General features: G+C 40.2%; 1 protein-coding gene across 1 annotated transcript in view; it reads left to right on the top strand.

The window, feature by feature from the left end:
- The window catches only part of gpm6ab (glycoprotein M6Ab), a 42025-nt gene continuing 24521 nt past the window's right edge, over positions 1-17504 (top strand). The window contains exon 1 of the mRNA XM_049571614.1: positions 1-233. Within this exon, the coding sequence (XP_049427571.1) occupies positions 197-233 (37 nt within the window). The 5' untranslated portion in view covers positions 1-196. The remainder of the gene's footprint in view (positions 234-17504) is intronic.

Raw genomic sequence — 17504 nt, 5'->3', positions numbered from 1 at the left:
AGATAGGATAGAAGAGAGAGAGCGGAGCATTGAAACAGGGACTTCCCTGAGCCTCCATCATCTACAGGGAGGGAAAAAAACACTCACACACACACAGCCTCCCACATACACACACACGCACACTGTGCCGAGAGCTAGCAAGGGGCTTTAAACAGCTTCACACTAAATAGAGACAAAGGGACTGTAACTTGCCACAATGGAGGAAAACATGGATGAATCACAAAGCCAGAAAGGTAAGACGGAAGATTAATTTGCTTTTTTAATTTTTTTTTTTTTTTTTATCTCTAATCAGCTGTGCCATTGTTCTGTTCATCCATTCCTCTCGGTATCATGGGATTCCTTTGTGTGTGTTGTGGGCAGACAGCATACATGTCCTGCAGGAAAAAAAATAGATTTTTGCCTGTTCATTTTATTTGCACAAATCCTCATCATTTCATCTCAGCAGAAATGACACGATAGGCTGTGAATTTTAATCATGCCCATCTATATGTCTGCTTATGATAACAGCACAGATTATATAACCTTATTTTGTTGTGTGTTTCGATGAATGGATGCATAAATAAGCAGATTGTTTGGGTTGAGGATGAGAGGAGATGGCAGACACTGGAGGGTTGGTGTTGTTTTGGAGGCTGGACGGACAGATGGATGGACAGATGGATGGATGGATGGATAGATGGATGGATGGACGGAGGAGGTGGGAGTGGCAGGGGGGGGAGGAAAGGGGGTAGAAGAGGGTGATAGAGCGTGGGGCAAAACCTTGCAATAAAGACTAAAAAATCAGAGGGAGGAGGGATAAGTGGAGCAGTGATTGATGCCTCCATTGGGATTTTCTTTGTTAGCCTCTATTGTTGATGCTTCACGCTTGTCTGAACGCCTTTTCCTCTCCTCTTTCCCCTCGCTCTCTGCATGTCTCCCTTTTTTTTCTGCTGTCTGTGTCTCTCCCTACCCTGTCCCTCCATTTTCTTAACATCTCTCTATCAGCAGCTCCCTCCCTTTATGTATTTTCTTCCCACCCTGACTATATTTCAACCTGGATTTTCTGCCTCCATCAGCCTGTCTCTCTCCCTCTGCTGGTCTCCATCTCTTGTTTTCTCTGTCTATCTCTTTCTGTCTGTCTCTCCCTACCCCTCTATTTTGACTCATCTCCCGCTCACCTCCATCTCACTCTGTCAGCTCCCTCCCTCTCATCCTCCATCCATTTTTTTCTTGCCTATTTCTAATCTTACATATTCCATTTAGACGAGGGTTATCACTAGCCGTGTGCTTGTTTTTTCTCTCTGCAGATAGTGCATTTTTGTTTTTTAAAGCACCTTCCCATATTATTGTTGTTGCTGTTGGCTGCAAAAATGGGCGTGTCCATTTTCTTCATTGCACCTTCAGTCCTAAAATAAGCAGCGCCGCTTGCACGGATTCAGAAATCAAGCAAAGATGGAGGTGTTTTTGATGAAAAATAAGCAGTTCTTTGCATTTATCATCGTTTTTAAGGTTTATTAACACTGTATCCATGGTAACACCGTTATGGAATTGTCTTCTGTTGTGTGATAGGTGGATTCATGTATTTTTTCTGGAAGAAACCTGCTTTAGCCAATCAGAAAGACGAATGAGGAGGCATGATGTTTCAAGCAAACATGATTTTTCATTTCAGCCACTTTTTCTTTTCTCTTTTTTTATTTTCTAGATGTCACCCCCACTCCTTCTGTTCATCCTTTCAACTAGTTCCCATCCCACACCCGCGTCATTCTCTATCTTCATTGCTTTCTTTTTTGCATCCTCGTTTGGTTCGGCTGTCACTGGCCTCCCGGCTTTCCCTACCTTATCCTTTAGTTTTAATAAATGGGGTGCACACAGCTGACAAAACACAGATGTGTGTGAGTGTGATGAAATATGGCAGGCTGGATGAGAAGGTGAGATGGAGGAAAATGTGAATCTATAAGACGAGACCGAGACAGTGAGTGATGCAGAGCTGCTGTTGGAGACATGAAGAGAGAGCAAGGAACGTGTGACGTACATAGACTTAATTTCAAATTGATGAATTACCTTTAATTTAGTATTGATGATGTGTTTTTTACATAATGCTGGGCTGTCAATGTCAGAGACCTGGTTTAGGCCTTACGTGAAGGTTGGTATCACAAACTGTGAGCAATTATCTGCACTTATGAAAAGTCTGATCATTTTCTTTGCTCATTTTGCTGAACTTGGATGAACAGATGACTGGCACAGATGACTGATGGTGTGTTCCCGATGTGTTGCTGGCTAATGTCATCAATAATAAACAATTCATCTGTGCAACTGCAAACTGCCCGCTAATTATTATACAGCATACGCATTTAGTTTGTCTAGCCTGAGTCCAATTTGATAATGAAAATGGACGACAAGACTGATCTAGATTACTTCATTTTAGAAAATTAAATTAGACAAAACCATTGGAATAAAACTGAATCCCAGCCAGAGTGTTGAATTCGTCATGTGACCTGAACTCTTGTGTTGCTGATGATTGGTGTTGGGTGATTGTCAGTGGAAGTTCTCCGGACTTTTGCTGCGTTCAGTCATCAAGTAATAAAGGTTGAAAATGATCACATGACCAAGTGTTATTTACCAGGTGATACTGTGAGTCCTCCAGTGGTTATTGGCAAATACATCACATTAAAAAGGACTTAATGCAGTACAGGATGTAAATAAAGGACTGATTTACACATCCACATTTTCCATGCATTGATTGTTACTTATCGCTCATGTGTTTAAGTGGGATAATGGAACCACTTATCCACTGTTATTTACTACTCCGACAGCCATTCATGTGCTGTTTGCTGTTTTTTGTCTGTGTACTGCTGCTGTGATGTGAAATTATAACAAAATATAACACAAAAAAGTCACTGCCCAGCATAAAATGCCACTTTATTGGGTCTTAAACGCTGTATCGTAGGCATCAAGTGATAAAAGCTCTGCAGAACTGAAGAAGCCTCTTGTATGAGAGGTGAAACGTCCTCAAGAAACTCAAGCAAGTCCAGTTGCCTATACGATATAACATTTATGATTACCATGACCTGGATGACTGAGAATCTTCACCAACATGTTGCCCAAAAGATACCCACAGGTCATACATAAACCAAAAAATAGAAATATAAGACCTCACTTTTCATTGGATGGTGCAAGAAATGTCAGCTTTGGTTTTGTATCCAATGTCCATCAGATAACGGCCTTCAGAAACTAGAGTCCAGTCAGTAGCCAGGTTTTGAAAAGTGTGCAAGAACTTCTCTGAACGTTTGTTAATCAATAGCAATAATCGATCTGTTCAAGTTCAGTTTTACAAATTCTGCCTTCCACATGTCTTCACAGCATTCAGGATGAAAGAAAGCTGGTCAAAGGCGGGGTTCAATTACAGTAGAGAAAAAAGGGTAATTAAAAATAAAATGGAATAAAGAAACATTCCCTTCCTTTAAGGGCTCAATTTTTTGTCACTTTTGTACTTAACTACACAGAGATGGCATAAAAAAACTAATTATGCAAATATGAATGTCGTTGAACTACCAGCGAGCTGCTGCAGGTGTAGTTAAACGTCATGTTTAGTACATTATACTCCCCAACACTGCAAGTCGGCCTATATCTTGGTGTTAGCATGTTTGCATCTTAGATTTGATTAGCAAAAATGTTTTTGACCAAAAGTAGAAGAGCAAGTCGTTCTTCCTGAGGGAAATACTCACAGATCCATTCGAAGATGTCAAGGACATCGCTGTGGGTGTGATTTTTTACAGGAGGACCCATGATGCGGTAGATGTCATGGAAAATAAAAGATTGATATTTTTATTTTCCTTGGTAGCTGACAGGAAGTAAACAGGGTCCAAACCTGTTGCCCTAGCAACAGAATAGATGTCAAACAATCAATACACTTTCCACTGGGAATTCAAGCCACTATAGAGAAATAAATCCCGTCTGAATTAGTAGTATTGATGGATTCCATGAAAAATGGGAACTTGGTTTTCAAACTCACATCAGCTGCACCTCAGATTATCTTATGTAGCCTATGTTATTAACTGTATCTTGGATGTAGTGCAGTAGCAAATCCCCAAATTCCCCACAGGGATCATTAAAGTTTCATGTCATGTCGAAATCATTTGGATAGTAGCAAAAGCACCTCACACACAGCTACAGTTTTATTGGTATTTGCTTCTCACGTGGTTCAGATGGACTAATAGATGATTTCAGTACTCCATACCACTCATGTAGCGTGCATATTTAACATTTTAAGTGAAGGTGTTTAAGTGAAGGTGTGGGACAAATACAGAGGGCTTTTTGTCAACACAGGCACACACAGATGTCATTGGTCCTTGGAGAGAGTGTCTTTTCTCTTTTCCAGACAAGGCGCACCTCACTTGTAAAGCTAATTATCCAGTTACTGTTAAAACATAGTACTGTTTTTAATACATTAGCATTAGGAAACTCTGATGGTATTCACTTGTTTGTGAGTTGGTTGCTACTTTATGTGGCCACTTCCTAAAGCTGCAGAAGAGGCAATAATTACTCGCCCAGAACAATTTTAAAAATTAGTTTCTGATTTATTATAGAACCCAGTGGGAAAACTGACAGGAGTCTTACAGCTGAGAGAGGACTTTGTGTATTTGCCGCATATCCATTTCATTATTATGACCACTAATAGAAAGGAACTTAATGGGCACTGGAATAAGTCAATACAAATTGACTTAGCAGGCCCATAGAGGCTGAGAGAAGAGAGAACAGAGGAGGAGGAGGGAGAGAAACACAGAGGAGGAGAGGAAGCCATTGAAGTCAGGGGCTCTCCTTTTTCCTTTTTTGAAGGCAATTTCATTATCTTCCATGGACATGAGAAATAAATACCAGCAAGGTCCATTCAGCTGCCTGTGAGTGTATCCAGTTACTCACTATGAGCAGCTGGCTGACCGGGCTGTATTACAACCAACATTGAGTGGAAGAGGTTAACCCTAACCCTGCTTGGAATATTATTACTCTGCTGCTGGTTGGTTTGTTCAGCTAACTCTGCCAAGCCAAGCTGTGAACCACTGCCGACCACTGTTAGAGACCAACTAACAAGAAAAGCTGTTGGGATATAATGAGTCATTGCTGCGTTTTCAAGAGGTGTCTTAGCCCCCAAACGAGGGTGTTAAACAGCAACTTGTGGTTGTTCTTCCGGCAGCTTTTCAGGCCCCAAATGTGGGTGTTTTGGACTCCTCACTGCATTTCCTGCGGCTTTTTAGCTCCCCATAACGAAGGTGTTTAGTAGCAATTTGTGGCTGTATTTGCTGCAGCTTTTCAGACCCCAAATGTGGCTGTTTTTTAGTGATCATCACTGTTTTTCCATTGGGGATAGCGACACTAAAAGCGGTTGTTTTTTAATGGGCATTGTGCGTGTCCTATGGTGATTGTGCCTCCAAAACAGGGCATTTTAAGACAAAACATGATCATTTTCTAACCATAACCAATTAGTTTTGGCATCTAAATCTAACCAAACATTAATAGTGCTGTTAAAATGTAAACTGTCAGTCTATTCTCTACATAATAACATGCACATATAACACATCTGTGGTTTGCAGAAACATACAATGCCAACATTTTGTCTTGCGATTGGGTTGCAGCATCGGCTGAAAATGTCCTCTTACATTAGAACGTAATGGGCAGATTGCTGTGAAATTTACAGAGCACGCTCATGCGCCCCAGAGGTTGAACCTGGCTGTTCTCTAGCACCACCTGCAGGTCAGAATGTTATCTCTGTACATCAGATATCTTAAAATGTGATGTGCAGATGGACATGGAATTGATGCGCACATTCATCCTCCCAAGAGGATGAACTTTTTGGTTGTAATGATCACGTCTGTTCCTCTAGTGTCACCATCAGATTCTTAGCCCCACTCTTTGAAAGGCTCAAGGACCAAGATAAGGAGTTGTGGCTGATGCTATTGCTGGGCAGCTCTGGCACTCCCAGAACATCAAATTATGCCCCTTGCGCAGTGTCCCCAGCATCAATACAATGATAAACACCATGTAGCATCTATGTTGGGCTTTCCACCAACTCCAATGTTGACCCATCCACCTCATTATTAGATGCTCATTATTAGAGTATAAAGAGTGTGGAATTCTGCATAGGATGAGTGGGAGGGGAGGTGGATGTGTTCAGTGAGCACCAGACTTTGATCCAGAAAACAGGTGTTCAAGACCAACAGACAACATCGGTTGCGGCGTTTGTGCCACTCCAAGTTAGGTGTTTTTTAGCAACATCTCAGATCTTGTCCTAACCAAGTAGTTTTGTTGCCTTGACCTAACCACCGACCCATTATGTGAGTTGCCTCACTTGACTAACGTCAACAGCAATCTTTTTCCAGCCATAACCAAGTAGTTTTGTTTCCTATATCTAACAGCCGACCCCTTCTTACCCCTTCTGCATTAAGATACAATAGAAAGGCTGCCCGTGGCATCACTTGAGTAACGCCTGGGGCTTCTGCTCGAGCAGCAAAATATGCTGAGTAGGCATGAGTTCCTGTGGTGCTGGGTATGGTGTGCTTTTTTGGATGTTATCTCTTTTAAACATTAACTCCTCTTCTGTCTTTCCATCAATGCACAGAGGAACCTCCACGACACAGTCGTACAAACATAAAGGTGTGGTTCAGTGGAACTCTCAGTGGCTGTGACAAATTGTGCTCGGCTGTGCTATCCGAGCTCTCGCTACGCTTTATCTTGACTTGCATTTGACTGTGGGGTTTCCAGCTGTGAATCAGAAAATCCTCCCGTATCAGTGTAAAGTCACAGAGGCTGCTGTCATAGAGTCCTGGCAGCATTTCCAGTTTTCACCGTCTGTGGAGCCGCTCCAACATTAGTCTGTGGATGACATCATCACTACAGTCTGTCTCTCTGCTGTTTAGCTTAAGGAGGGAGTGGTTCGATTTCTGCATCTACACATTTACAATGAAGGAAAAATGATTATTTCAGGAGAGACTTTCCTTTTAATTGTACAATATCTTGCATATTGATGTTTAGTTTAATTCCCTTCTGTATTTTATTTGTGTGGATTTCAGTGGAAGGTTTTGGTGTCCTGTTATGGTCTGAAATGGTGTTTCAGAAGCAGTGCTGTGTTGTGTTTGTGTTTTATGAGAATCAAACTGGAAAGTGTCAATACAGAAAAGAAGATTTAAGGCAAAGATATAACAAGCAGTGTGTTCTTTTAGGTCCGTTTGTGTTTGTATTGATAGGTTTACATGTGTACCGTGTAGTGTCTATGGATCGCAATGGGATTTTTGTGGAATCGTATACACTGGGGGTGTTATGATACACTGGTATTGATGATAACTCTGACTTTTAAGGATGAATTGACATCATATTAAAATGTGTGTGATAATATTGTGTAAATAATCCAGCAACTCTTTCATTATTTTCATTTCTTTCCGTTCTCATTTTGTCTCTCTCTATCCCAACACTATTAAGAGTAATTGCCAAAAAAGACACGAAACACACAATAAACTAAGTTTAAGATGAATCTGACTGATAGATTTCTTTTTCAATTATATTGCAATAGTGAACTCTTTTGGTTACGATAATTGTATAGTAAAATCTGATTTCATACAGCTAAATACACCCATGAGAAATATTGTACACTTTACATTTCTGTTCACTGTTGTGCAGACTTTCTTACTCTTACTTTTATTTTAGTACAGAGTGTTTTTCTGTCATGAGCCACTTTTCAAAATGTCTTGGCGGGGTGTTCATGGACACACGTACATCAGAGTTTTGAGAATTTGTCGGCTCAACAGTAACATTTAAAGTACAAGAACCCACCGATTCATTATGATCAGTCACAAAGCAAAGCACTGTGAAAGGCACATTATCCGATACGTTAAATACTGCCTCACTTCAGGATTTTCTTTTTCCTGTAACTGCTAATTGGAGTATTTTAAGGCTATGGAATACTTTTGAGTTTTGTTTAAACTTCACCTAGAAATGCACACACTGAAAAAATAACACATTGGATTTACTAATTGTGGACACTGCTTGCAAACAGATTGTTTGCTTTGGTAAAAACCTAGTCAACACAAGGACTTTGTGTTGATACAAAGTCACTGAAATTTCAATAAATAAACACTTGGATCATTTTATTCCAGCACTATTTGATCACTTAATTCTAGCAATATTTGCTATTTTGATATTTCCACGTCAATTACATGTTTAACACTTCTAAATAAACTTTATCTTGGTCTTTTTTAAAGCATGCCCACTTTTTTCCATTGAAAATAATGAGATAGTTTTGTTTTAAAACCTTTAATACAGATATTTGATGAACAGCAGGTGTCAGAATGTTCATGTTTGTTTTCATGATTGCCTAAATGAATGTTTTTGGAGCTGCTTTTTAGATAAATTGTGGTGCAATTTATGACAGAATTCTGACAGTTGTAAGTCAGCTGGGAAACTGTCTAATTTGTCGTAACACCTCAAAACTGAGTCCAAGTTTAAATTAAATGCAGTACCACATTATATTTTGGCAGGTAAACACGAGCAGTACATGACCATTCCCATGGTCCTTTCAAAATACCAGCTGATGAATGATTATAATCTTGTTTACAGCCTTTCTGAGCGCTGTCTGCCAGTCTGAGAAACATCTATCACTGGAATGTGATTGGTCTCACTGGGGCTTCCCCCTCCGCTCTGCTCTCTTTTATTGCTGCTCTGCATCATCTTTCTCATGATTACTGTAACTCTTGAAACGTTTGCAGAGTTACGGTAATCATGAGAAAGAGGATGGTGCTGTAGCGGATACCCTTCCTGCAAATATCACAGCTGCATGTATTTTATTAACCAGAAGGAGAAAAATTATGACATAAGCCAGTGACCAGATAACGGCTCTTTGACAGATGATGAAAACTGAGAGAGATTATGATATGTGGGCCTCCAGGATTCTTATGTCACAGTGGTCTGTTTATTGACACAAACTATAAAAGTGCAGGAAGCTTTGCAGATACTTCAGCAGTACACAGTTTACACAAAAAAGTCTTTCCTCATAAGTATCAATACAGAATGACTAGCTTTTGTATTCTTACACATCAATTATAATAAATTTAATCATAATAAGTATCGGTGGCTGGGTTATTGGCTCGTCTTTGACAGTAATTTCACAGGCAGTTGAACAATTTCTTCATGACAAACCATTTATTTACCCAGTCAGCACTTCTGCAGTGACCTCCCAGCCCAGTCACCACAATGTTGACATTGTTTCTACAATACGCAGATACGTTACATTTGGAAGTTCCATACAAATCTTAGAAATGTTTCTAAAGGAGAGTAGTTCTGATTACATGTGTATGAGCTGACTTTGTCATCTGGAGGTGGAGGGGGTGGCGGGAGGCGTGTCACGTAGACAAGATGCCCGCCAAGTTTCAGACTACTGTTTGAGACCAACAAACAGTGAAACTGGTTGTTTTTTTATCGAGACTTGGCTGCATTCCCTGCCAAGATAGTGCCGTGAAAAGTGGCTGTTAGTTGTTTTTACCAAGACATTGATGCATTTCCACAGAATGTTTATAATAATGGTCATAGTTGCTGTGACGTTATCCATTGGTTTATGGACTGCCATTTTGAAACCTCAAGTTCAGCAGTTTTGAAGCCAGAAGTGACCAAATTTGGATGAGAGGGTGAAGCTGTAGTGTAGCGCACAGATGAAAGTGACACCTGTCACTTAAAGTGACCCTGCCCTTAAATATGAGTAACTTGTAAAGTTGTCATGAATGTTGAAATTAGCTATAGAGACCAAAACTGCTTTTTGATCCAGGCTGCAAACATGTTTATGTTTGCTGTAACACTGGGCATTTTTTCACCAACATGGGAGTCTATGGGGGTTGACTCTGTTTTGGAGCCAGCCTCAAGTGGCCATTTAATGAACTGCAGTTTTTGGTACTTCCGCATTGGCTTCATTTTTCAGCCTTGGAGGTTGCCACTTTTGTTTGCTGCTGGGATAGTGCCACAAAAGGTGGTTGTTTTTTATCATCTGAACTACTGTACAGGACAAACAACTGATGAAACTGGTTGTTTTTTACTGAGACATCACAGCATTTCCAGACAGGTTTGTGCCACCAGAACCGGGTGCTTTAAGCCAAAACATGATCTTTTCCTACCATAACCAAGCAGTTTTTATGCCCTAAACCTGATTACACATTAACCACAGCATTGTTGAAACACAAAAATAAGTTAAGTTTCAAAGTACAACAAAATCATATCCAGATAAACATTTACTGTAATGTAAAGTGCATTCCAAAATCTAATAATGTTGGCATGTCAAACAGGAACAGAACTCGAGGTTGTTTTTCTCATCGACTCCTCGTAAACTAACAAATGGATCTCCCCACATTATCGACTTGTTCCTGTGCCGCTCTAATGACTCCTTAAACTGTTTATTTATTGTTATTAATAAATGCAGGATGAATAAATAATAAGGACAGTATCTGTCTCTGTGGCACAGCTCAGACTAGAGAGTGAGTGATGGATGGAGGGATGCAGAGGTAAGGAGGGATTTATGGATGAGCAGACAATTTGATTGGCAGCTTGGAGAATCATTTCAGGAGGCCAAGCCAGGAGAAGCTGACACCATTAACTCTGTATGTGTCTGTGTGAGAGTGTGTGTGCATGCCTGCGTATAATCCACATGAAAAAGGACCTTCTTTGAATCTGATTCAGACTCAAACAAAATGGTGTTATTGGCTTTTTTTAAGATAACCACAACCCGAAAAGAAAATTCACCCAATGTCAGTCTGATCCTTCTCAGTGTATGTATATATTTACATTTATCTAGGTTACACTCCACTGTGCTGGACTGCATCTCAGTCTAAACGGTGCAGTGGGGCTGAACTTGTCATTTTCCATTAGGACAGGCCTTTGACTCTTGAGTGCATCTTCAGGCCACTGCGTGTGTGTTTCTGTCTATGTCTCTCTCCCTCCCTCCCTCTCTTTCTGTGTCTGTGTGAGAGACCTCTGTAATCCTCTCTCAGAGCTAAGACACAGTACAGGTCCACACACACACACACACACACACACACACAAACACACATACAGCAGTCTGTTAGACAATCAGGCTAGACAGTACTGTCCAAATTAGTGCCTAATGAGCACCAAGACTCAATGAGAAAGTATGAAAGTGTGTTTGAAAAACTAGAAAAGCACATTGTGTGTATGTGTGTGTGTGTGTGTGTGTGTGTGTGTGTACCACAGCCAGACAATGATCACAAACAACATGTTCATTCCAATGATTCTGTAAATCTGTTCCTATAATTAGATAATTAAAATCTAAAGGATTCATACTTGAATTAACTCTGTAAACTTCATCATATTGTTGCCCGTTAGACTTGCATGATCATGACTGTCTGAATATTCATTTATACTGGTTTTGGTGGTACAATATTAAAAGTTAAAGGCCCAGTGTGGAGGATTTAGTGGGCTATATTGGCGGATATATAATATAATATTCATAACTATGGTTTCCACAGTTTATAATAACCTGACAATAAAAATCATTGTTTTCAAGACTTTAGAACGAGCCGTTTATATCTACATACTATTTTTACTATTTTCGTAATTTTTTCCCATTTTTTCTTCAGCCACTGTAGTTCTGCTACACACTTGGCACATGGGATAATTTTAAGTTGGTTGATTAAATCCTATACAATCCTAGCCCTTCAGAAAGTATTCCCTGGAAACATTGAAAACTCATGATAAATTGAATGTCAGTCTGGCCAGGACAGACAAATAGTTTGACTGACATTATTATCATTAGGCCGAGATGTGAGGTGAACAAAAGGCAAATTTCCAGTTCAAGTTATTTTTTATCTGCACAGACACTGCCAGAGCGTAATGAAATTCTTCATCCAGGACACTCTCACATCAAAACATGGCAAAACCAAAAACTAAAATTCAGGCCTACAGTATATGTCACAGATGTATAATATGAACATTGCTAAAAAATGTTAGCATTGTACATTTCTGCAAACCATGGATACATTATAACTTTACTTTTTCAGGTTTAGGTACAAAAACTACTTGGTTATGGTTAGAAAAAGATCATATTTTGGCTTAAAATATCCAGTTCTGGTGGCACAATCTCAAATGGAAAAAAACAGTGACAGGTTGCTAAAAAAAACACATTTGGGGGCTAAAAAGCCACAGTTATCACTCGCTAAAAAAGAACCATATTTGTGAGTCTTGATCAGTGGTCTGCAGCTGTCTGCAGCTTGGCAGGTGTATCGCTATTCAGCTTGCTCTCCTCCCGATGACAAAGTCAGCTTACATACTACATCACTTCAGAAACATTAGCTATGTTTTCCGCAGAACCAGAAACAAAACAAGTCTCGCATTCTTCTTCTTCTACGTTTTCTGGCGGTTGGCAACCAGCTTGTAAATGCATTACTGCCTTCCCGACCCGGAGTGTGAATATCACCATGAAGAGAGGTGCGCTACATCAGACTTAATTCGAACATAACTGTGTCCATCCCCCGTTTTCCGAATCAGCATTTTTTCGAATCAACCAAAACCCGGCTAAAGCGAGCGTATTTTAGTTTGTGCGAATCAGGGGATTTTAATTCAAATTTTGGCGTTTCCATCATAATTTTCCGAAGCAATACTTCTAGATGCGCATCTAAGCAGGCTGATGGAAACATGGCTATCGATGTAACTTATGAAATGTACCAATGTACATGTATTCAAAGTTTACAGAAATGTACAATGGCAACATTTTTTCTCTTGGCAACTGGGCTGGTTCAACTATAATAATGTGTCAGCATGTCTTCAGGAGATTTTATCTAAAAATTATAAACCTAAAATGCAATAAAAGAATAAAAGAAAAGCAATAAATAATACAATATCGGTGTAAACATATGGTTTGGCATTTTCTAGGGGAAAAATGCTAAAAACTAAACAAAAAACAAACAAACAATACTCCCATTTCACTAAAAATTGTATTTATTATATTTGAAATATTATATTCTTAATATAATAAGTATTTGTTTACCTATGATCCTGTCTGTTTTACACACATCGACACATACCATTTGGTTTGGCTTATTGACAACATTTTAATAAATCTACAAAGCACAACATATCAGGCAGTGCCAGAGACACAAAAATGAAGTCCCGGACTTATTTCCAACATTGTATGTTTTAAACAAGTTGCATCAAACCCTTTAATCGTTCCCTGTGGACAATCAATTCTTGTTTTGTCAGGAAATTAATAAGATAAAAAGCAGACACCCAAAAAAGAAAACACATTACATAAGAAAATTGTTGGATGACACTTATAAAGATGCAATTAATTAAATGGTAAAACACACCCATAACTCTGTCTAGAAGCCATTGTTTATATAAATGCTGTGTTTTAAACAATACCAAACATATTAGAATTACTGTGCACATTTTTAAATAAGCATTACAGTTGTGATAATCAGCTCCCTGATCAGTGAATAAAAATGGATGCTTGCTATCGTATCATGTCTGAAAGCATTTACCTCTTCCTAAACAAAGAAAACAGCCAAACACATATAGATGCAGTACACAGCCGTTTGTGTTTAGCGTGTCCCAGATTTTACCAGGTCACTGGGTCTTTCCTACATTTAAAGCCCAAATATGGAAATATGACGAGGATTATAACATGGCTGAAATTCAGGGCACACATTCACAAACACTGCACAGTCATACACATGCAGATATGAAAAAATTTAGACGCAAGACACAAACACATCGCATGAAAGGCTCTCTGAGAAACACAGTCACACATGCTCACAACACATTTATATCACAATATCACCATTCTCCACTCTGTGTGTGCCCATCTGCCTCAGAGCTGCTGCACTAATGTGAGTCTTTATGAATGGCTTTTATGGCTTTATGAACATGAAATGACTCAGGTGTGTGTAAAAAGGAACCAAAATTAGCATGTAGCACATTAGCAGTGAATCTTTTATTAAATGGAGTCAGTCATTGCAAAATGGTACCTTCCTACTGGGCATAGCAGCCATTTTTGTTCCTCCGTTACCGACCGAGGAGCACAGTGAAATCGTACATCGATCGTTTCCACACACTGAGACAATCATGAAAATGAAAACAGACTTTGCGTCTATGCAAATGGATGATGTGTTTCTGTCTGTGTGTGTGTGTGTGTGTGTGTGAGTGTGTGTGTGCGCGCGTGCGCGTGTGAAAATGTGCATTAGTGTGACTGTAACACTCGCAGAGCCGCACTGTTGCCATGACAACGCTACAGGCAAAGTGGGTCAGCAGGCTCCTGCCACACCCCTGTTGGCATGGCAACAAGGCTGGTCAATTAAACCTGAGCAGCACGATGACTCACACACACACATATACACACACACACACGCACACACAAACAAACCCCTTTCCGTGCAACAGAGAGGGGGAGTAGGGAAGCGATGTGTGTGTGTGATTGTCTTTCCTTTCCCCTCGCTTTCTGTAGGATTGCTGCTCTGTCTACGTGTGGGCTTCAGTGAGTCGGCGTGGCTGCATGCATGCTTATTTTAAAGACAGTGTGTGCGTGTGTGTGTGTGTGTGTGTGTGTGTGTGTGTGTGTGCATGTTAAGGCTGATATGGATGTTTTTAAGCCAAAAATGGAGACATTTTGAGCAAGAAGCAAACATCACAACTGACTGTGACAGACAGCGACGCCTGTCAGTCAAGACACAAAACATACCTCTGTCTGAACTGTAAAATCTTCTTAATTAAAAAAGCAATCTCAAAATCATCACCAAGACATACATGAGAAGACACTAGTCTAAATCAAGAGACCCTCCTTGTGGAAAATCACCATTAACTGTATATTATTTTTACTTCTAATAGTTGGGATTTTTGGAGGCGACGTTTAGAAACTGCAGCTTAATTTTGGCGTTATTGGACAAAAATACCATAATATATTACAATTTAAATGGTCTGACAGAAAACTAGACTTCTGCACCTTCTCTTGCCTCCGTTTTCAGGCTATGCCATGATGGAAGACTTTGGCCAGTCACAGGTCATTTCAGAGAGACGGCGTTCCTTTTGGCTGTTCTACAAATGCAGGTGTGCGTGTACATCCCTTCAGCGAAAGCCTGATTCAATGGTGGAGAATCCTACAGAGAAAGTTACTATTTCAGCATTGGCAACAACTGCCTACACTGCAAAGCAACCCAAAAAATGAAGATGGTGTCAAAAAGACTAAAAGAGAGCCTCAGAATTAAAGCAATAAAACAAGTGCCAATATCAACAAAATGTTCCAGAGATGGACAGAAACTGTTGCTAAGTTTAGCCTCCTGTGAACCGCTCACAGCTGCGGCTTTAGCTTCATGTTTATGTACTGTGGCGAATGTTAGATGTGTGTCCTCGGCCTCATTTCCCACCACCACAAACCATCACACCAGGAGGAGAGTGGACAACAGCTTCATAGACCCACAGTCAGCCATAGCAATATGAATCCATCCCACACAAACCCCAGCTCCTGGTGACCGGACAGACCGTGCCACTAGATGGGCAAACTTTCTGTTGCTGCAGTAACACAGGTTAGACCCGGCGCTGCTGCTGGCTACCAGCCCGCTGCGACACCTGGCAATGGGGGGTTTGCACTGGCCAAATTCAAGCCGCTACAGTCACCGACCAAAAGGCCATCCAGGAGCTAATTCTTATCTCAAATTGTACTACAATTAAATAAGATTAATAAATCAATGTATGGGAAACACTGGGTTACTGGACTGATCGTGTGCGTAAGCTCATGGTCATCTGTCGGGAGGGGCTTAGGACAGAGAGAGGAGAGCTGCAGGAGGAGGGTGTATTTTCCAATTCACAATTAAAACAGTCAGAATAAACCTAGTGACCTCAAACCTGCCCTAACCATGTACTCTATTCTCGACTGTATAAGCGAATGCAAACCAGATTAATCTGTGGTGTAACACCACAATCCACATTAAATATAATGATTTGTTACTACACACCTGTTTGCAGTTGTACTAGTAAAGAAGTGCATGAGGAAATACATCTGCGTCTTTGTGTGCCTGGTCCTGTTATGATCCTGATCCCTAACATTATATCTGAAGTGTTTTCAAGGGAAACACAGTCATGAACATGGCTACGGGAGTTGTTGAAGTATTTCTGGTTTGAAAATCTCTCTTCCTGTACTGCAGCCTTTTCCTCTCACTCTTCTACAACAGGAAAGATTACCCTTTATCTGGCTGCAAGTACAACACATCACAGCTCCAAAGGCAGCCACACATGAGTCATTTTAAAATGCCTGGACTGTCGGTGTAGGCTATCATTCAAAACCAGAACATGGCAGGTAGATAAATCTTATTAATCAGGTTAAAAAAACAGCTAATATTTCTCTCACTAAGAATATGTTCTCTTATCTGCTAAGTTGCATCATGTAGATCACAAAACTCCTCTCACAACGTGCTCCTGAAAGGGTCAGCTCACCCAAATGACAAACATATTTTCTCACTTACCACGAGTGATATTTAGCCATGGAGACAGTTTTGTTTATTTGTGACCAGATCGTGATATTCTGCCTCCACTCTAATACATAGGAGATGATTCATTTTGTTTGTGGTGCTCGAAGCACTAAAAAAGTGTATCTCAATCACTTTCCAGAAACAATGTCTTGGTTGCTCTGGTTTAATCAGACAGTTCTCAAGAGGAACTATATCCTCTATCAATGTATGGAAAGTACCTCTCTAACAGCTTTCTTGCCTAACCTCAATGACAAGTGCCCAACAGGTGTAATTTAAACAGCTTAGGCTGGTGTAGGAAGGTTATATCCCCTCCCCTCCCTTGTATGAGAGGTAGTCTAGCAAGTAGTCCTTATGTATCTTTGTACTGGACACAGAAATTAAACTGATATTGATTGCCTCAGCTGAGTCTGGGAAAGATGGCAACAAACGTACTTCCTAAAAGTTGGCGTGTTCCTGGAGAGTGAGACACTTCTTTTGTCTGTATCTGCACAGTATGAAAGTAACCATCTCACAAACAAATTAACTTAAGTGTGAGCATTCCTTTACCTCTGTAGGTTCACTACCAGTTTACATGTGCAGCTGCCACAGACTGGTGTATGTCCTATGCATTATGTCACCAGTGCTTTAGTGTATTTATGCATTCAAGCTCTGTACCAAGGCCGCTAATCAACTCGATCCAGAGAATTTAAAGCATAAACTGATATTTAATGAGCTCACAATTAATGAATACACTTTGGGACGCAGTTAGGAAATGTTTTGCCATACTTTTCATCTCTGCAGTCTCAATGGAGCTGTGAGTCTTTCACAGCAGAAGTCATAAGCAGGGGGCTGGTGCTTGCGTCACTGATTTGCATTATTTCCTCTGGGGTGTTGATACTTTGTTTAGAAACTGGCTTTCATTGATATCTTTTTGTTGTCGGTTGCCTGTTTGATTTGTTAATTTTTTTGTTTGAAGCTGTGTCACTCTCTCAGAATTGTTCATCGGAACTTGTTTTGTATGTGCCTTGTATTGTCATTATCATTGTG

This window comes from Epinephelus fuscoguttatus, linkage group LG3, assembly GCF_011397635.1.
Source record: "Epinephelus fuscoguttatus linkage group LG3, E.fuscoguttatus.final_Chr_v1".
Taxonomy (NCBI): Eukaryota; Metazoa; Chordata; class Actinopteri; order Perciformes; family Serranidae; genus Epinephelus; species Epinephelus fuscoguttatus.
This window is presented reverse-complemented; position numbering and strand designations above follow the sequence as displayed.